The 21,286-nt window shown below is 37.8% G+C and overlaps 1 protein-coding gene across 13 annotated transcripts in view; it reads left to right on the top strand.

The window, feature by feature from the left end:
- RBMS3 (RNA binding motif single stranded interacting protein 3) overlaps positions 1–17,457 on the top strand; it is a 1,258,536-nt gene extending 1,241,079 nt beyond the window's left edge. For 7 of the 13 annotated variants that reach the window (XM_046665635.1, XM_046665620.1, XM_046665611.1 and 4 more), the window contains 2 exons: positions 2,231–2,358; positions 11,023–17,457. In XM_046665635.1, the coding sequence (XP_046521591.1) occupies positions 2,231–2,358; positions 11,023–11,029 (135 nt within the window). In that variant the 3' untranslated portion in view covers positions 11,030–17,457. Of the gene's footprint in view, positions 1–2,230; positions 2,363–11,022 lie in introns of those variants that run through there. The other 6 variants (XM_046665628.1, XM_046665601.1, XM_046665697.1 and 3 more) reach the window with 1 other exon arrangement.
- Positions 17,458–21,286: the final 3,829 nt, after the last annotated feature.

The raw sequence follows: 21,286 nt of genomic DNA, 5'->3' as shown, positions 1-21,286 counted from the left end.
AGCACTGGACTTGTGCACTGATTCTCAAACTTTTCTGCGCGTTGAAATAATTTCAAGAGCTTCCAAAAATAGTGATGCCTGAGTCCTATCTGATTTAGTCTGGAGCATGGACTAGACATCAACATTTTTAAAAGATATCAGATGATTCTAACGTGTAGCAGATTAAGAACCCTGCTCTAGTGAATGTACCTTGACAGGTTTGTGGCATCTTGCAGACAAGAAAGAAAACGTTGTACCACTCTTATTGTTGTGGACACCATGAATGATGAAGTCATCTTGTCCTTAATAGAAGCTTTGTCCCTTTCCTTCTCTCTTTCCATTGGGCTGAATCCATCTTCTCTACACGTCATTTTGCTGGACAGAGCCAGCAAGTGCACAGAAAAGGAGGGGGCATAGAGCTATGCAGATGGTGGTAAAATATTAGATATGTATACTTCTCTCTGCTTCTAGCCATTATTGTTTCTTTCCCCTCCTCCCCTTCTTCTGATGACATTTGCTATTACGGTCACAGTGCATTACTTCCCATCAGCTAGTACTCCTCTGGAGTTCATGCCATTGCTTCTCCATGAGTTGGCCAGCAGCTCGTGTGTAGGCACCACTCCACATGGAAGTCCACCATGACTCTCCCAACCTCTGGAGCTAAAGAGACTGGGGGAGATCTCTACAGACTAAATCGGATCTTTTAAAACGTTTATTTGCTTATTTTTGGTGTGTGACAAATGTTTGCTAGTATGAAGGTTTGGGTTAAACACGGAAGTTTAAGAGGACACTATCATATAATTTAGGAAACCAAGGAGGTCTGATTTTTAAATCTCCTGTGTGTTCCAGACCTGTGGGCCAAAAGACTACGTTAGTATGAAACAGATTTTAGTTGGCTTTTCAGAATTTCAAGAATAGGTGATTAAAATACATATTCTTTGCTATATTTAGCTATCAAAAAGCATCTAGACCATTGGAATATTATGAATCTGGACCTTCTAGGCACTTGAAGCATAAATCTCTGCCACAAATTTGCATTTCTCTATCTTTACACCAAACGTGTGTGCTTATCTGCAGAATTTGAGCAATTTTAATGACTATAAAATAATGAGCACATTTGACAGTGTGGCTTATTTGAAACAATCTAATTATAGGTAAATCTGGGATTTAAAAAGAATTCTTTTACTAAGAAAAATATAAGTACACTCTAATATATGGCCTTGAATTTGTGCTTATAAGGAAAAGCACTGATTCATTTTCTATGTAAAAACACTCCTTGAAAATTCATCAATATCCACACAAGTAAATGCTGGTGGGAGGTTCAGAAAAATGCACAATATCAAACAGTAAAATAGGGGGGAAAATACTGAATTAGTATAAGGAGAATTTTCAGATTCTAAAGAACAATTTCAGGGATCTTTAATTAGAAAGTTGACCAAAAAACATTTGAAACCTGACATCACCGCAGGTGTCCAAGGCTGTATGTAGAACCTGGAAAATGTATTCAGATAGATGCCTCCTTAGGCCTACTAACTACCGAATAAAACCATCTATGCCTCTTTTGGAACCACACATATGTCCTTAATTATGACCAACTCCAGAAATCCATTCTTGTGGATTTGGGTGAGGGGAGGAGCAAGTCAAAATTAAGGATGTTTGTTTCTTTTCCTGAAACTTCTAAATGAATTTGAGTTCATGTTGTGGAAAACAAAACAAAATAGAACAAATCAAATTCCTGAAAGGAAAACCTGCTTAACAGTGTCCTTGCAAAAGAATTCCAAACTTAGATGTAGATTTTTATTAAGGTCAGAGTTCATTAAGTTTATTAAGGTCAGAGTTTGCTTTGGCAAATCATATAGACATAGTACTGTGCACTACGCCAGGAAGACGGTTGAATATACAAGTTTTTATAGGAATCCTGCATGGATATTTTTATTAATAAATTATTACTTACTGTGGCTGTATGCAACTATGGTTTGAAAGTTCTAAGTATAGGCAAAATGATTTTCTGACCACTTGACTGCTCCAAGGACTTCTGATGGCAAGGCTTCTTGGTTGCCCATTGGGGAAAATTCTTCAACTCTTGTCCAAATGTGCTCTTTAGTTTTCCTTTGAGTACTTATTGTGGCTTTATGTAGCAGAGTGAAACTTTACTCAAGCCAAATAGAAGAGAGGTATTCTCTGTAGTCCATCCGGAAGAGGGCCCTTTGCTGAAGCCAATAAGGCTTTTGTGTTCTCATTGCCTCCTTAGGGTGTTGTTGCTGATACCTCTCCCCAGACAGTGGCACCTTCATCCCAGGACACCAGTGGTCAGCAGCAACAGATAGCAGTGGACACGTCCAGTGAACATGCACCTGCATATTCTTACCAACAGTCTAAGTAAGTTTGGGCTATACTAAGCTCTTTCCCTCAAGATCAATCATCTTGACATCACTGTCTCTCATGTTGTATCTGTTAGTTTTTGCTGCGGTACAGACCATCTCAAATTTAGTGATGAGCATTTATTTAGTTCATGATTATGTGGGTTGGCAATTTGGGTTGACCTCAGGTAGATAGTTCTGGTCTTGACTCGACTTGCTCAAGCATCTGGGGACAGCTGCTCCTCATTTTTGCAGGTCTGCTTCTACGTGTTGGTTGGCTGTTGATTGAGTGATGGAAGTGATGGAGCCATGTGTTTCTGTTCCTCCAGCCAGCTCATTCACATGGAAGTCTCAGAATTCGGAGAACAATAAGGGAGGAATCCCAAAAGACTAGCTTTTTTCAATTCCGTTTGTGACTCATTTTGCTACTGTCACATTGGCCAATGCAAGTCATGTGGCCAACCCCAGAGTTAATATTGAAGTTCTCTACCAGAAGGCTTGAGTACTGAGGGGCATTGCAGCCATTTTTACAAAAAAACCTACTATACATATTTTTGAAAACAGTATTCCCCCTTGAAGCTGGATGCTGAGCCTGCATTTTGGTCTCAGTTTCCTCATTCTTAGATGAAGACAGCAGCGCTCTTCTTGTATGGTTGCCTTGAACACCCAGTAAAATAATTTATTAAAAAGAGTATTGCAAGCTATAAAACAGCATAGAGTAGGATTTTATTCAGGAATAAATGGCAAAGAAAAAATCAAGTAGTTAGAATTCCTCTTGAAAATCCTTAAATCACTTATAAACCAAAGTACGGTTGGCTTTGTGTTGAGTAATTATGTAGACTGAAATTTGAGAAGTTGTGATTGAAACCAAAGGAATTAACAAAAATTCACTATGTAGACAGATGTCTTGTCATGCAAACTATTCTAGTTTGTAGATAACAACCAAAGCCCTGGTGAAGAGAGAAGTCCCAAATGATCCTTCCAGTCTGCATAGTGTTGCTCCATCTCTTGATCATCATTCCTCTTTAACCTCGATACACAGTTAGAGATGCATTTGTTGTTGAAAGATTAATCACGATAATGGAATCTTCTATAGGTGCTTTAGCTTCTGAAGTTGGTCCTGAAAATTAAACGTACTCAGAACATGACTTAACCCTACAAATGTAAGGTATTTTATTATTATCATTATCATTCTTACCATCACATAATAACTTTCAGGAAAGACCCACGGTGAATAAAGCAGTTTTTTTTTTTTTTAATTCACCTATAGCCTGTGCGAATCACTTTTACACACGCTGAGACACACCAAGCAATATGATAGTCTCTGTCACTCTGTTCCAAGCTTACTGGAATTCTTTCAGGCTGCTGAGCAGATTATATGTGAGAAAGGAGCAGAGATTGGCTATGTGGAAGCACCATGAGAGACACTAGTGGGAGATGAGAGATACCATTTGCCAAAAACAATTTTCAAGGCTTAGTGAGGAGGTGAAACTGGTTTGGCTATTTCAAAGCATAATGAAGAAATGAATGATCCCAGACTCTTCTTGCTAACAGTTTAATGATGTCTGGATAAATGATAAAGATGCTTTGATTCATTCCATCAACAATTACTGAGGGGCCAGCCTGGTGACATAGTGGTTAAGTTTACATGCTCTGCCTTGGCGGCCCAGGGTTTACAGGTTCGGATCCTGGGTGCAGACCTACACACCATTCATCAAGCAGTGCTGTGGCGGTGTCCCACATACAAAATAGAGGAACGTTGGCACAGATGTTAGCTCAGGGCCAATCTTCCTCACCAAAAAAAAAAATACTACTGATTGAGTGCCTACTATGTGACAAGCAGTATTCTAGATGCTAGGGAAAGACCAGTGAAAGAGGAAGATGCCTCCCCAACTCACCTCAAGTTTATTTTCTTCTAGTAGACTCACAACCAATGGATCAATCAGCAAGCAATCAAAGAGAAACAGAATTGCAAAGCAGACTATTTAAAAAGATTCTTGTGAAAGAAAGTAACTGGGTAAATACCTAAGATTTGGTATCATGGAAGGCTTCTCATATAGGCCTGGAGCTGGAAGATAATTAGAAGCTTGTCTTGGAGAGATTTGGAAAAAAAAGCACTCTAGGCAGAGGAAACAGAAATTCAAAGGTCCAGAGTGGGCGTGAGAGGCTGGAGTGTGATGGACTAAGGGGGCGAGTTGTAGGAGACGAAGTCAAACAGGCTAACTTTTATAGAGCCTTTGGACCTTGGATACTTGGTTTTGTGTAATTATTCTCAGTTTTATGCTAAATGAGCTAGAAAACCTTTGGAGAGCTTTAAGAGAAGAATGACAGGATTTTATTTACATTTCAATGACTCTATTACCAACGGAGGCTCTATAGAGGGATGTGTTTCAAGGATGGCTTTCAGGATGGGAAATTTCCCCTTCTTGGAATTGCCCAGAACCTCCTCTTCTCCCTGCCTGATTAAATCAGCTTCAGCTGCCCCTACTTGTCGCCCGCAAGGAGATGCTCTCTTCTTTCTCAGGGTTGTTCCTACCTTTCCATGATCATTGTATGATGTGATGGGGAGGGGAGTGCTCTGCCTGATCCAGAGGGAGCATCTCTGCCTCTCATGGATTCCAATGAGAGTCTCCCAATTCATGTCCACACCTAGGCGCAGTTTCACTTACAGTGCCCAGCATCATCCAGGGACTATGCCAGGAGATGGGAGTCCTGCTTTCAAGGGTTTACAATCTAGTATGGGATTTAGATCTACTCATAGACAAGATCTGTATACTGCAGGGGAAAAAAATGAACAAGTCTCTTTTAAAAAGTACTATAGCAATAGGAGAATACATTTAATTTTTCTTGTCTGAGTAAGCTTTTATGGAGTTTGTGATAACTGGAACTGGGTCTTACAGGAAGGCAAAGTGTTCCCGGGTGGTTGTTAACAGCTTGACCAAAGTCCAGGGTCGAAAGCCCAGTGTTTCTTTGAGAAGTGGTTGCAGAAGTAGAAGAGTGTGAAAAGGCAGATTGAAACCAGATGCTAATGTCGGGTACCATACTGAGGTGCTTGGACAGCATTTCCTTTGTTCTTTGAATGCTCTTCCAGCTGAAGCAGACAATGGATTTGGAAGCAATGGAAACAGACAGTCCTATTATTGCAGTGGTTCAGACAAAAGAGAACAAAGATCTGAAGTCAGATGGTGGCAACTGTAATGGTGTATTAGGGGGAGAGGGGAGAGTGAAGTAAGAGGAAAAAGGAAAACAGGATTTTAAAATTCCAAGCAAAATGATGGAAGTATTGATAGCACTGACAGAGGCAGATGAGATAAAAGCCCAGGAGTGCCTGATTTGTGGAGGCAGACAATTAATTTAATTATCCTTATAATGAGTCAATTCAAAGGAGCTTTATTTCTTGAAATATTTGAGGAAGTTTGAGTCTGACCACATAAAACTTTAACTGTTTAAATATGTTTAAAACTATGGTTATGCCATAGTTATATGCCTTGAGCAATAGATTCTTATGGTTGATAATGCTGAGCTTTCCACAGATAATAAATATCAAGGAGAGAAATCCTCCATCCCATGTCTTCATAGTGGTAACAATTATGGTAAGGGATTTCCTCATTTGAAGGAATTTTCTTTTGCACTCGTGCAGGAACGTATGTTACAGCATGTTCCACAAGGCATGCTTATTGCTGCAACATGCCAGAGATGAAAGCACCCTGGAACATGGAACATTTCAAATGTGTGACATGTGAAAACCACTTATGTTGCCTTACAGACATTTCTTTAAACCTGGAGAAAATTTTTAACAGGTCTTGCCTCTATTCTCAACTTCCTCTCTTGAACATGCTGCAAAGTGCTAAGAGTTTCTGACTTGAAACAAAAAGAACAATAAAATATTGAAGGAAAACAGAAACAACACCCTAAGTCAGATAAATTGGTGGATGACAATCACTCCCGGAATTTTACAAAAGGAAGAAATTAATGTGACTATCTCCAAGTTTTTATCAATTTCAGCCAAGGGAAGCTGACCTGTGTCACGGTAAGACAGGAGATTCTTCAGAAACATTCAAGGATGACACTGGGAATTGAGCTAAGCATCTGGGTCATGTAAACACCTGGGTTCTTTTTCCTTTACAATCATCACCGGAAAAAGTTTGAGAGATGGAAAAGCACCCACAGAGATGTTTATTAAAGAAGCATTAATTAGAAAGCAGGCACAAAATGACTTATACAGCTTGCTCTGTACACTTAGCAAAATCCCAGCTCTGTTCTTTTAAGTAATCTGAACACACTTTGCATGAAAAATTCACTCAGGGTAGATCTGAGCATTTTCTAGAGGTAGCACTGTCTTATCCTTATAGAGGCCACCAGAAGTCTACTGTGCGACAGTCTTGTTTTGAAATCAAGCCACAAGCATTATCTCTAAAGTTATGTGTTATAAATTTCCCTACATTCTTGTTGTATCTTTCTTGTTCGTGCAGAGTGGAGAGCAACTCTAAAATATTTTAGGCAATCCATGTTATCTTAAATACTCCAGATTTCACAAACGGCAGCTCATTTCCAACATCATTATGCTAATTACCATGCCACTACTTTCATCAGGCAACCCATTTCTAACAATCGTTATGCTAATTGAGATATGGATAGTTTAAAGTACTTGTATAAACCTCTGGCCTTTCTCATTGAAAGATAGCTGACCTCCTGTGGGCTGTGAAATTCTGATTAGGGTAGCTGAGTGCCCCTGGAAAGCAGCTTAACCCATTACACATACATTTAACACTATAATGTCTATACCGAAGGTTTTTAAAATAAATTACAGATGTAACAATAGAAGGTTGTAGGATGAAAGTTTGAGAAATATAAATGTTGTGCTTATGAATAAAAAGGTTATATTTGGGATCTATGTCAGCAAATAATTTAATATTTCAAATTTGACTTTCGAAGCCAAAAAACAGGTCTTCCTATTTTGTTTTCATGCTTTTTATCCCCATTGTTAAAAGAGGCTATTAATGCAAAAAGAGACTCTGGACTTTTCTCCCAAAAGAAGGAAATGACGTCTGTGGTTTATTTTGGAAATTCTATGGAAATTCCAATTCCTGCACAAATTGTTATCAGTTTTTCTTTGTGCTATTTAGAAAATCTTAAAAATAGCTAGGATTTGAAAAGCATGAGTATTCTAGCAAAGTTAAATTCTAATATGCAAAATCAGAGATCCTTGGTTCAAATTCCACCTTTGCCGGTTTCTAGTTGTCACTCAACCTTTTGAGGCCTCCTTTTCCCCTTCAGTGTTCTCTAAAGAGTGTAAATTAGGTCCCTGGTGCTGGGGGAGAATCGACTCCCATTCCCTGGAGTTGGGGTAGGGTAGAGTGGTCAACAGCGGTGTTGGGTGTTGAAACATTGCTTTAACCTAAGTGAATTGCTTTCTTAATTGCAGTTCTCTTCAAAGCCATTAAAATGCTAATGACCATGACCTCCCAGAGGGCTAGATAAATACTTCAAATGTTTTACTTCCGGAAAGATTAGAGCGTGTGCTGCCCTCCTCCTTTGGAATTCTAACAGATTTTTTCTTTAACATATTAAATTATTAAAGAATGCTAACAAAATTTTGATTGACAACATAATGATTATTTTGATGCTAATTTAAAAAATTATATTCTTTCGAAAGCATGTTTTTTTAAAGATTAGCACCTGAGTTAACAACTGTTGCCAATCTTTTTTTTTTTTCCTGACTCGTCTCCCCAAATCCCCCTGGTATATAGTTGTATATCTTAGTTGCACATTCTTCTAGTTGTGTCATGTGGGACGCTGCCTCAACATGACCTGATGAGCGGTGCCATGTCTGTGCCCAGGATCTGAACCGGTGAAACCCTTGGCCGCCCAGCCACAGCAGAGAGCTAGGACTTAACCGCTCGGCCACAGGGCCGGCCCCCATCGAAAGCAATTTTTTTTATATTGATACCCTCCTTTGTGGGTGCCCTAACCAGGTGTTTGGTTTACCTGTGGGTAATCCAGTATTGAGTGTATAGTGTGCAGTTTTTCCCAAACTCTGGACGCAGAATCCCTCTTTTCACATGGCGTCACACGACGCTAATGTGTCAGGAAGGACGTTGGGGACTGCTGCATCATTAGATGATCTTGAAGACTTCTTCCAGCTCAAAAATTCTAAGATTATGGTTTACCATTTCCTAATCTATTTACTCCTTTTTTTTGGTGGGAGGATGGAGGATGAGAGGGTTCAAAATGACTCTGTGATCTTAAATTCAGTCAAACTCCTAGTCTTCCAACATTCACACTGACCTCAGAAGGCGCTTATCTCAAGCCCAGTATTGCAAAGTCTTTTTATTTCTCAAGTCTTCTCTGGCTAACTGAACTGTCATGGCCACCAATTCCCTATATATTGTCAGTCTATTAATGATGTGCAAATTATATCCTTGGTTACTATCGTTACATGTCCCTTAAGCTTGTAAGTAATAATACATTCTATCTGCATAGTGCTTTACAGTTGACCAATGATTTTCATACTCATTATGTCATTCACATGAATTCCTCTTTTTAAGTTGCAACCCGTTTTATTTCTAAACTAGTGTCACTGTCCAACTTAAAATGTTCTTATTACTAATGATAAGCCTTGAAAATTTAATGACAGCCTTGAAAATTTAGAGCCTTCTTTTTTTATGGATATCAGTGCAATCCATAAGCATCATGTAAATGTACACTTTCACACTTCGTCTAGGACGGAGAAGGTAGACAGGAATGAATTCAGTTCTATCAAACAGCAACACCATTTCCCCTCAAACTTCAGCTAGCGACCATGAAAATGTAAAGTACAACCATTTATTTCTCCTCATTTGTTTTCAAGTAGCAATGAGACCACTTGAAGGATCGTGCAAGTGATGGGAGAGAGCTGTTGGAAACATTTGTGTAAGGTTATAAACTTGAAAGTAGCTCATAAAGAAAGATGCTTCGAGACCAGCGCACGTGACGTACGTGAGCAGTGAGGGTGTGCTATGTCAGTGCAGTCCATTGAGTAAGACACCATTCACTGAGCAGCTCTTACAGAGATTCATGGTGTTTTAGGCATTTTCTGCTCAATGCACAGTAACACCAGGGTGGAAGATGGAAGTGGGAGCAAAGAATAGAGCAAAAAAAAAACACCACAAAATCAAGAAAAAAACAAGTTTTGTTCCCACAGCAAGATAAGTTTTTAGAAATAAATGGAGTAAGTCTATACTTTACAAAGATATAAAGATCAAATATATACTATGGTTCCCATGACTATTACTAATAAAATTTCCACTATCGTTGCTGCTATTATGAAAATTTTAATTGCATTTCTTCTTAAAAGAAATCTCACTTTCTCACATAACACAGAAAAAAATGGTTAAAAATGGAAATATTCAATCTATCAACTGGTTGCTTTCCTGACATGATTCTAGGAACAAGTTAATCAGTTTTCTAAGTCCCATAGCTGACTTACATGAAGACTAGGAAAGATTAGGTAAAGGAACCCCAGTGGGTCATTGCAGGCTAACTGTCATAGAGTTCAAAACATTGTTGAGGGCTTTTTGTGAATTTTCATTTAGGCCCACTTGCCCGGGGAAAATGCAGCCCTGCATCAGAGTACATAGCTTGGGCAGCACACTGAGCTGGAAGTTAGCCTCCATGTACTTCCTCAGGCATGCATCTTGTACAGTGAACAACCTGTACAACTGTACCCGCAACCCTGAAGTTTCTTTACTAAATTAAGCAACTGGGCATCAGAAGAACCTGCAGAGCACTGAGGGAAGAGGACTTTATCTAACTATGACCTAAGATAGTTTAAAGGTTCTTCTTTTTAAAGCATACCCCTAAAATTATTTAGCAAAATTATAATCTGTGGGTGGAAGAGCTAAGAGTAAAGGTTAACCTGCTAGAAGCTCAACCCTACAATATAGATGGAGCAGCAGCAGAAGGCATTGTTTGGGCTGGGCTCGTCAAAGTGGCATATAGTAGAGATGGCATTTGTCTAGCTAAACCCCCTTTATGTGCTTACCACTCTGGCAGACTCATGGAAAGTAAAAAGTAGAAGCAAAATGAGTCCCTGCTCTCAAGAATTTAAAATCTTGGTGAGATGGACGAGCAAAGAAGAGATGGAAAATGAACAAAAGTTTGTTACCCTCTTGACTGTCTTGCTTAATTACTGGACCAACAAGGCTTATGTGAATTTCTTGGTGAAAACCACAAGATAGCATACAATCCGTTGCTGTGTCTTAGGTGCATAGTAGAACTCACATATTTGTTGACTGAGTTAGTGATGAATTCCATGAGAGTTCTGAAGGGACAGAATTACTCAAAAAATGTCTCAGGGAGCTACAACTTAAGCCAGGCAATGGAAAATAGATTCCATGCACACAGGGAGTATTGCTTCTCTGATATAGTTGTAATATTTATTACTTTAGAATTGAAAGATATTCTTGATCTATTAGCCTTGATATTTACGTGAACCAACTTTCTCACTCGAATATATATATTTGTGTGAAAGTGGCAGAATTTGACACTTTCATAGACCCAATATGCTTTTACAACTTCATTGATGACTGTTGTATTGAAAGAACTTTGGATCTCTTAAAGAGACCTCCCTGGAAAAGAGCACAAAAGGTAATTTCAAAGTTGCTTTGATGTAATGATCCCTATTATTCAATTGTTTTCACAGACCGTAAATGAGACTGAAGAATGTCCCTCTGAAACTTTGCCTTGAATGAAGAAACTTCATTGAACAAGAAGTTGGCTTCCAGTTTGCACAGGCGTCAATGGAATGCTTCTTTTTTTTAATTTTCTACTTTACCCAATGAAAACAGTGTTTTTATGTGCTGTGCAAATGGTTCCTTTACGTGGCGTGACAGTTTATTTTTGCCATAATTTTTTTTAATTAAAGAAAAATACCCCAGAAGAGGAAAAAAAAAACCAACAACAACAAAGCAAAACATAGAAGGTTGACGTTTTATCTGGAAGAACATTGGAATTCAGAATTTATCTGAAGGTGTAGATAGATTTTTTTTTTCACAGAAAATCTGATGTCCAAGAGGTGGGCAAGCAGAAATGGAAACAAATTGTCTTCCTCAGTAATTAAGCTACTCTTTCTTTTTCCCTTCTTGTTTAAATCTAGCAGGTTGGTTTTTTATTTTATTTTTTTCTTAGAAATATTTAGGTAAGGCTTATCTTGAATCTTAATTGCCTTAATTTTAAGGACGTCAAAGGCTCTCGAGGCAAGCTGTCAACGTCTTGTTTAAAAAAATCAAGAAAGAATTGAAATATTGTGCCAGCTTTAACTGGTACAGAAGTTTAAGACTATGAGTTTTTAGGGTGAAAAAAAACTGTACAGTTTAAAAGAAAATGTTTTTCTTCATTTGAAGAAAATTTGTTGATAAAAGAAACCATGGCAACTGCAAGAATTGGGAAAATGCTGGGACTTTTCATGAACTTTGTCTTAAGTGTTGAATCATTCTAGAAAGCTGAAACATTTTACGGTAAAGTTATTAACGTTGGTTTAAAAACAACTGCATTAGAAATAATGCGTGTTTGGGGGGCAGAATGCAGATTTTTTTTATTTACAAAGCGTGATCGCTAGCAAAAGCATTAGTGCTTTTTATCTGCAGTCTTTTTTATGAGCTTTACAAAGTTTTTAGTCAGCTTTGCTTGTCACATTGCAAAACCTAGCTTAAGAGCATTAAAAAAAACTTAAGTAGATAGGAGCTTATGGTCAAAAAGTGCAAAAAAAAAAACACAAAAAAAGCAATAGATAGAGAAATTGTTGACAATTTCTGTAGTCTTTCCTAGTTGTGATCAAATTCAGCCTATGGATGGCCTATTTTATACCAAAGATGAAGTGGCACCCTATTGCAGTCCAGAAGATAAAGGTTGTTTTCTTTTCTTCTCTTTTCTTTTTAAAATTTTATTTGACCTACATGGCCGGACCAGTTCTTACTTTGTTGTTTGTTTAAACTACCTTCCACTGGTGTTTCACATACTGCAAGAAAAAAAATTTTTTTTTTTTAAAGTGTATTTGTTGATAGTAGAAGCTTGTGCCTGCTGTGGTCAGCAATTTCAGCATGAAGAGTTCTGGATACCAACTGATAGATCCAAAGGGTTTAAATTCCATGAGCTTTTTTGGTTCCATGCTAGCTCTCTTGAATAGTGAAACCTGTATTGATGGCCACCAATAAGCTAAGACACTTGTTTAACAGGTTGAAATTTCTTTATGCAAATTTTGAACTAAAGACACTTCCTAGAACCTGGTCTGAAAGGTCACTTGTCAAAAATCTTAGTGATATTCTAAGTGGTAAGTGGTCTCCTGAAGAGGTATCATTGTATTTGTAACAATAGTCTTCCTTCTAAATTCCAACACCTCTTGGTTTTGTCTTCTCACCTCAGTCTTTGTCATCATCCACCATGAACAACCACCTTGATTCTGCAGTTGGGGTGGGGGCACCTTCTTTTTGCCTCTGTTCATTGTATTTTCATATCTTGGTGTTGTCAGAAGAAAGACAAAATAGACCTTTTTATTTCAGTTTAACTCTCTGAGGCAAGTAGGACCAATAACATTGAAGATTCTATTAGTGGAATTTAGGTAAGCTTTTAAAATGCTAGTTGACAATCAAGAAATTGTATGATTTATATAAATAAGAACCAAAAGAATTAGGTTTGATCAATCCATTGAAGCCAAAGGAGATATATTTGCATTGAGAATGATGCAAAGCTTTATCTAAAATGAATTAAATTGACTTGACAAACATCTTTGCATATTTGACTCATGAAATCTATGTTCAACCTGTACAGTTTTACCTGAAATTAAGGACAATGGAACTTTGTTAATTGAGCCATGCACTAGAATTTCTTTCTGGATGGATCGTTAGAATCAAATAGATGAAACTCTTTTTCACTAAGTCGTAGGAACCTATCCTAGTCCAGAAGGAAGAGGGGAATGCATTAAGTGCACTGTAAAAGAAAACAGGGTAGGCTTTTAAAAACTAAAAAAAATTTAAAAGGTTAATCACATTCCCATTAGGTCAACATGAGTAATGAGTTTGACTTATATGAAATTGTCAATATTCCACCATTTATGACCTATAAACAAAGTCCTAGTGTTGAAAGAGACCCAGTTCTCTTATTGGCAACCCCAAGAATTGCAAGCTTAGATCTAGAGAATGACTCCCTATCTTTGTGGTCAAAGTAGAGTCAAAAGTGTATTCAAGAAAATGTAGCATGTGCTACAGAGAAATTCCAACTGGTCACACCCATCTTTATGGTTTTCCACACTTTAGAGAGATTCCTAGATTTGTACTTTCTTCTGTTCCATCCTTCAGCTTTTCATAAATTTTAAGGGTGGCACTTAAGTTTTATCTTTGAGATGTGAACCCCCAAGTTACAGGGGGTCTAAGCAAACATGGATGGGAATTGTGTCTTCTGTTTCTCTTTTTCACTCTCTGAACTCTGTATAAATAAGAATTATCCTGGGCATAATTCATTTGAATATGAAACCAACATGTTTTCCTGTGTTCTCTGTAAAAAAAAAAAACCAATGTGATACAAAGAAAGTCTCATATACACAATCAACAATGAGGCTAAGAGGTAGCTACCATGTGGCTGATGAATGTGCCTAGGTAACTTCCTGTTTCTGTTCAAAACTACTACTTTATTTATACATTCAGAAACATTTTTTTTCAACAATGAAATTTCAATGATCTCAATTTTTTTAAGCCACTTCAGGCAAAAGGAAATTACCTATCATTTTATGTATCCATGTGTGTTTTGTGTTTGGATTTTTTATATCATACCATTCTATAAAATATCTTATTTCAAACCAAAAAGGAAAAAAAAAACAAGAAGGAAAAAATGGCACATGTTCAAATTTGCAGCTGTCATCTTACTTAATAATTGTTTTTAAGAGTCAAGTCTGGGGGGGAAAGGCATCAACAGTAAGCAGCATTACATTGTATGAAAAATGAAACAAATCAAAATGTGTACTCAATATATGCAGACATTGGAATCCTAATTTTCTCAACAATATATATTGTGATGATTTTCATACCACTTAGGACTATCATAATTACTTTAAAGTATTCTGGTTCACCAGATTTTCAAGCATTTATTCAGATGTTTCAATTTTTCCTTTCAATTTTAATTGCCAAGACTTAGTCTAAATATCAGGAAACAAACTAAAGCCACAATCCAAATGGGATTAATGCTGTCTCACCCAAACTATCGTTACGTGGTCAGTGGAGGAGTAGGTTTCCTTTTAATAATGATAAGATGTTGTCAGCGGAGGCAGAGTATGCATCGTGACTGGGAGCTCCTCAGTGCATGGCCAGGTCTGCTTAAAGATGTCATGGACCCTAGGTAAGCTAAAGGTAGCACTAGCAAGTACTGGTGTCTGTCCTTGAACACTGGCATGTCTTGAATATGCAAGTGACATACTATTCTAAAAAAAGGCCTACCTGACTCCAGTTTGGCCGGGGTTGATCTGTCTTCCTGGTAGATTTCAATCATTCAGATGTCGTCTCCATGCTTCACTTGAATCAGTTCTTCCTGTGACCTTAACAGATCTGCTACACTCGACAGCATATAAGACTCACTTCGACCGCTTCCAGTGAAAAAGTGGTAATAGTAGAGATGGAAATATTAAAAATGGCGGTAAAGGTGTTCATGTTAGAGCTGGAAGGCCGGGAGCAGGAGGCTGGATGGAGCAGGAAGTCCACCGTACCTGCAGAATGCATTGACCCCTTGGAAAACTGCTTTAAAATCATTTTCAATGCATGTATGACAAAAAGCACTTCCCCCCCCCCCCAAAATATATTTGAATAATTGAGATGTCTATTATATATCTACGTATCTTATACAGTGGCCTAAAATCCTCATTAATGAAGAGTGAGATTTGATTTAAATAGGACCTTTGCAGCCTTCTTCATGATTGAGGAGATGTTTCAATGGACTGTCTAGACAGATTAGAATGCTAGTGGGAGACTGAAAATATATTTGACAATTCAGTCTCATTCTTAATTTGAGTGTATGAGCCACTGCAGATGAGCTGATAAGCAGGGAGAAATTCTTAAGTGGGTTTCAGGGATAAAAGTTTTTATATGCTACAATATCAAATGAAAGGATATTTATGTACATGGATAACAACATTCAGCTCATTTGAGGAATCACACTTCATAATAGAATTTAAACATGTCATAGACATTGATCCGTATTATCTTGTCCACAGGAGGGAGTAAAGGATGAGATGTTGTTTTTCATGTTATTGTGGCTGGCATGCTTCAAAATTTTGAGCTCACTGGGACTGACAGCCTCTCGCTCCAATATGAGGGACTGATGGAATTCAAACAGGCTTCTTGATTCTGTACACTACACCCTTCCTGTGGCAGTGATAATGGGATTTCATTAATGAATCAATTCATTTTACGAATGACATCCACTGTGGCATTGGAAGACAGTTGAGTCTAACTCAAATTTAACATTTCTTACCAAATATTCTTAAATATGAAATCGGTCCCTTAATCCAAGTGCTCTTGGTCATGACTGTCCTTTGTGTACTGCACAGAGTTCAGGCAAGTATAAAAGCTAAATACAAAATCTCTGAGTGGCCCCAAAGATCCTTCCTGACTTAGGGCAGGAGAGCTCACCCCAGGTTGGTGATTTCTTTTATCTGTGGTTTTATACTCCAATACATATGCTCACTGTCACTAAAAAAGGATGGGTGACTTTTCAATGTTCATTTCTTTGTATTTATGGGAGGGAAAATGATGTTTTAAGAAAAGCTTCTTCCGCTCAGGAAGCTTTAAAGCTGAAGCAAAGGTGAGATCAAGCTTGGAGTCTGCAGAAAGAACCACTAGGCGGCTGAGTCACACTTTCTTCCATTGTATTCACTCCAGTTAGTAACTGCCCCCGTCACCGAGTCTTGCAGAAATACAACCACTCTCAATTTTTGAAGGGCTAATTATCTACTTCGTGCATTTGTTTTGTCTTCTCTTTTCAGCTATTAAGAAGTGGACTCTATTTCCTTTTATTAGCATTTCACTCTGAGGGTGGAAAAAGAAACATTTGGAAATAAAACTCAAATCACTCTATTTTGTTTCTTGTTAAGTATTGATTTTTTGAAGGAGTTTGAAATCATTGGTAAAGTTAATGTCAGTGCATTATAAAACATGGATTTTTCTTATCCATAATGTCCCTTTCTCATCCACTACAAATAATTGAGAGTTGGCTGTAGTTTTGCAGAATATAAAGAAAAAACTGTAGCAAAGCATTTGGCTTCCCTTAAAAGAAAGCTGTTTTGGTTTTGTTCACTATTGAAACTTAAACCAGTAGAAAAGGTCAACTCAAAAATGAGTTATGAGAATATAATAGCAGCTCTTGGTTAAATATACACTCTTCTCCCTATCTTAAATCTTTGACAAAAAAAATGCATTGTTTTGCTGTTTTTTGAGTTTGTGTTACTGTATTAAGGCTGAATGACCTTGACACGCCAGTGGATTTTTTGATGATCATTTCAAATTTAAATAGTGTCCAAAGTGTAACTTTACTGTTATACTTTGTATTTTAAACCCTCTGGTCTTAGATTATTGTGAAAGATGCTCTGTCCTCCTCCCCAAAATATGTTATTTCCTCTTATATAAAAAAGGAGTTATTCTATACTTTTCAAAGAGACATTTGAAAAGTTTTTTCCATTCTGGAAATTAATGCTCCCATTTATTTAAACAGAAGAAGAAGAATATAATTGGCTTCTTAATTTTAAAAAATACATGTGAAAGTGTACTTGCTATGAAATATTCAGTTTATTTTAAAAAAAATGGGACACAGCTTCTTTTAAAACCCTTGTTTCAGGCCATATTTGACTTCATGGAACTTCTGAAACATCATCAATTTCGAATTTTATTTAAGAGCATTTTGTACTGCTGTCTCTGACTGTCATGAAAGTTCTGTAATTCTATGGTGTTTCTGGTCTTATGTTTAATTTTTTCATCTGTACCACAGTCAAATTAGCTACCATTTCCCCCATTCCTTGGGCTTTCTGTAGATCAGTGGATGTTAGGTTTAAACTTCTGTTTTCTTTGATGAAGCTTTCAATAAAAAATGAAAATAAAATCAACCAACTAGGGCTGTTGTGTTTTTCTTTACTCTTCCAGAGATGGGTTGAGGGAGAAGCTCATGGGAAGGAGCAATATCTGTATTTAATTGGGTATCCTGCTGCTTTCCTACAGAATTCCTCAAAAAAGGGGCGTTCCCCGGTAACAAAAAATGGGAGAGAAGGGAGCATTCTATTTATGTAAGAGGGCCTGAGAAAGCCACTGTTCTAGGGCTCTAAGGGGTGTAGACCATGTAGGTCTCCCTAGGACCTCACACACTCCTCCCACTTTTTATGCTTAGGGATTCAGAGACTGTCCAGAACATATCTCCAAACATGCCCAACATCAACCAACTACTTGATGCATCTTGTGTGAAGGCCAGGAGATAGAGAGTTATATATAATGATAAAGAAATTTCTTTTGACACCTGTGGTGTATACCCCTGCAAGGATTAAACTCCAGGTCAACTGAAATCAGAAGCGTCCATTCCTCAAGCTATGGATGACTGTGGTAAGCAAATAAACAGAAATCATTTCTCTGGTCCAGAATCATTCAAGCTAACTTGGAGCTCGTGTTCAAGGGCCAAAAATATTCCATGCTGTAGTATGCATTTGCTGTATTGTTCGAGAATATATAATTCTACTATAGAAGACAAGAAAACAAGTGAGATGAATGAAATTCATATGATGTGGTAAACACAGCAAAGTAGGTAAACTTTAAGACAGATAAAATAAGTAGAGCAAGTGTGAACAGAAACAGAAAGAAATGGAAAAACCAAGAAAACACTATATATTTATGATGCACTGAATATACATGAAGCACCATGTATTCATGATACACTAAATATACATGAGAAATATGAGGCACTCAATATTCTTGAGGTCTTAATTTGATCACCCTTTGGCACCCATAGCAGCTCATGAGGCTAATTGGTGAATTTCAATTACTGTCCTTGCTTCTCTCAAAGGGAACAGGCATGCTTCCTGCTTCCTTCTGTTGCCTGCCTTGCTCAAACCTCAACTCTGGTCCTTGTAACACACCATCAGTGGGGAAGGATGATGTGGCAGAGCGACAGGCAGGATATATAAACATTGCAGAGCATTCAACTAGTGTCGTCCTTCCACTCCTCTTGCGCCTTACCTTGAATGAGTTAACCTACCGTATGGTTTTCCCGTTGCTTCTTTCTGTGGGTTTTTAATTGATTTAATAAGCCTTGTACTTTCAGCATCTTTATTTGACCTGTGAACCTTTCTGTTCCATGACTTCTAGTATAACTTGAGTGATAATGTACCTGGAGGCTACCACTGCATCAAGGTAATTTCCCACCTGATATCTTCAGGCTTTAGAATATAAGTACCTCAGAGAGGGTGTGGTGAAAATTAACCAGCCAGTGTCCAGGTTCTAAGAGTGTGTTGCATAGTACATATGTCCCTTCTCCCTATATGAGTACCAGTTCACATTGTACTTCTTGGCTGAAGAGAAAGTTGGGAGAGAAAGGTGGAAGAATGGAAGTATTGGAAAGTACAGTTGGCCCTTCAAATTCATGGTTCTATGTCTGTAGATTCAACCAGCTCTAGATGGAAAGGCCGATGGTGGTTGCATTTGTACTGAACATGTACAGATTTTTTTCTTGTCTTTATCCCCTAAATAATATAGTATAACAACTATTTACATAGCATTTACTTTGTATTCGGTATTATAAGTAATCTAGAGACGATTTAAAGTACACTGGAGGATGTACGTAGGTTATATGCAAAAATTGTCATGTTATATAAGGAACTGCAGCATCGGTGGATTTGGGTATCTGCAGAGGGTCCAGGAACCAGTCTCCTGAGGATATCGAAGGATAACTGTATAAGAAAATAAGACTGGAATGAAGATCATGAATTTAATTTTACCCAAATTTCATCAGTTTTTTTTTTTATACCAATGGTTCTCTTATGTTGTTTGTTTGTTTGTTTTTCAGGAATTATAGACTTTTAAGAAGATAATACCACCAAAACTCATATGCACAAAATTTTTGCTTCAAATTGCAGGGCATTTGGGAACTTCCTGAAATGTATCCATAGGCTTGTGATGAAGAATCCTTGTTTCAAGATATAAAGATAAGACAAAGAAGACTAGAGAATGAAGAAATGAGCTATAGTTACAATAGTGGTCCTTGTAAATAAAACAGCCATGATTCCTTGACCTCATATCTATTTATTTTTTTACTGTTTTATAATTTATTTTCTCCAAAAATAACTAAATGCTTTGTCAACTCTCAATAGTTCCAATAAAGTTCACTTTTAATAATACTTTTTTAAAGGGATGCAGACAAAGGTAACTCTCTTAGCTGCTTTTCAATGTAGGTAAAGTGAAAAGTAATATAGCTCAAACTTAATCTCAGAGGATTTGACTGTTTCTGGATTTTTCTGCAAAGGAGTGTCATTTACAATATTGATTAAAAAAAACTCTCAGATATCAACAGGCTGTCCTTTCATTTAAATCCTCAGAAACAGAGGAAGGATCTTTCTCTCCCAGAATCTTTCTCCTGACCTTAAGAAGTTGCAGGTTACTATTATGATAAAGTGGTCACCAGATGGCGCTGCTGTATTAGTCTGCAGTGGATTCCAAACCCACATCCCAGATTATTCCTAAACAGAACCAGTAATACGAGGTATGACTATAAGAGCAAGGGTCACCATTACCTGAGCCTTCACTATGTGCCAAGAATTGTGCCAAGTGCCCCACATACTCAGGTTCACACAATCCTCACAGGAGGGCTCTGAGATAGGTACTCATGGTCTCCATTTTCCAGGTGAGTTTTGGAAAGTTGGGCAACCTACCCATGGACCTACATCTAGAGTGTGCTTGTAAAAACATATGCAAAATCTCAACCCGTGGGTTCTAAGATTTCCTCTTCTGCAATGACTTTGGGAAGTGCCAGTGTGGAGGGCATCTTTTTTTTTTTTTTAATGTTTTTTTCAGTTTACTTCACTTCACCTCACTTGGCCTGAGAGTTTGTGGTTTCTGTAGGAGAGCATTGGACATTCATTCAATGAATGGTCACAGAAACCCAACACAATTCTTTGGTCACAGAAACCCAACACAATTCACATTTTCCATCCCAGAGATAACTTACTGTTTCAATCATCACTGTGATTTGTTCTGGCAGGAAAGGATCTGTCTACCAAATAGATAGGCATAACTTTTCATTGATTCATTCATTTAATAGCGCCTAGCACATGGACACTTCATAAATATTTTAACGATGCAAAGATGGAGTAGACATGGTTCTTGTTGACAAGGGTGTCACATTCTAGTAAGCACTGGTTTATGACAACATTTCAGTATGAAATAAGATCAAGGAATTTTGTAAGCAAGATGTTTAACCCTTCCATGGCTTGATGCAAAGTAGATGGGAAAACTGCCTGCTCTGAATGCAGTCATGACTTCTCCCATCCACACATATGGAGAATCTTCCAGCCCCCTCGCTGCTGCCTTTTCCCTAATTCAGCCCCTTAACAGAGTGGCTGGATATTTCACTGTCACCCTTTTCCCAAATCAACTGGAACTTTTAACTCTTTTGACAGCAAGGAGAGTGGAATCTGCCATTCTGAGCTGGTCACAATTCTAGTAGCAGCTATTATTTATTACTACTGATCTTTTCACAATCAAGAAAGGTAAGTGCTGGCCACATTTTAACATGAGAGAACTGGGGCTTTAAAAAGTTGCAGGACTTGGCCGTATTTTCTTGATGCAGAGAGGACCAGCACTCATGATCAGCTAGATACAAAGCCAAAAATCTTCCTCCTATCTAGTGCTAGATCCACTGACATGACTTGAAGGGGCACATAGTTTACCTAAAAT

Source organism: Equus quagga, chromosome 1, assembly GCF_021613505.1.
Source record: "Equus quagga isolate Etosha38 chromosome 1, UCLA_HA_Equagga_1.0, whole genome shotgun sequence".
NCBI lineage: Eukaryota > Metazoa > Chordata > Mammalia > Perissodactyla > Equidae > Equus > Equus quagga.
The sequence above is the reverse complement of the archived record's forward strand: the minus strand, read 5'-3'. Positions and strand labels throughout refer to the sequence as shown.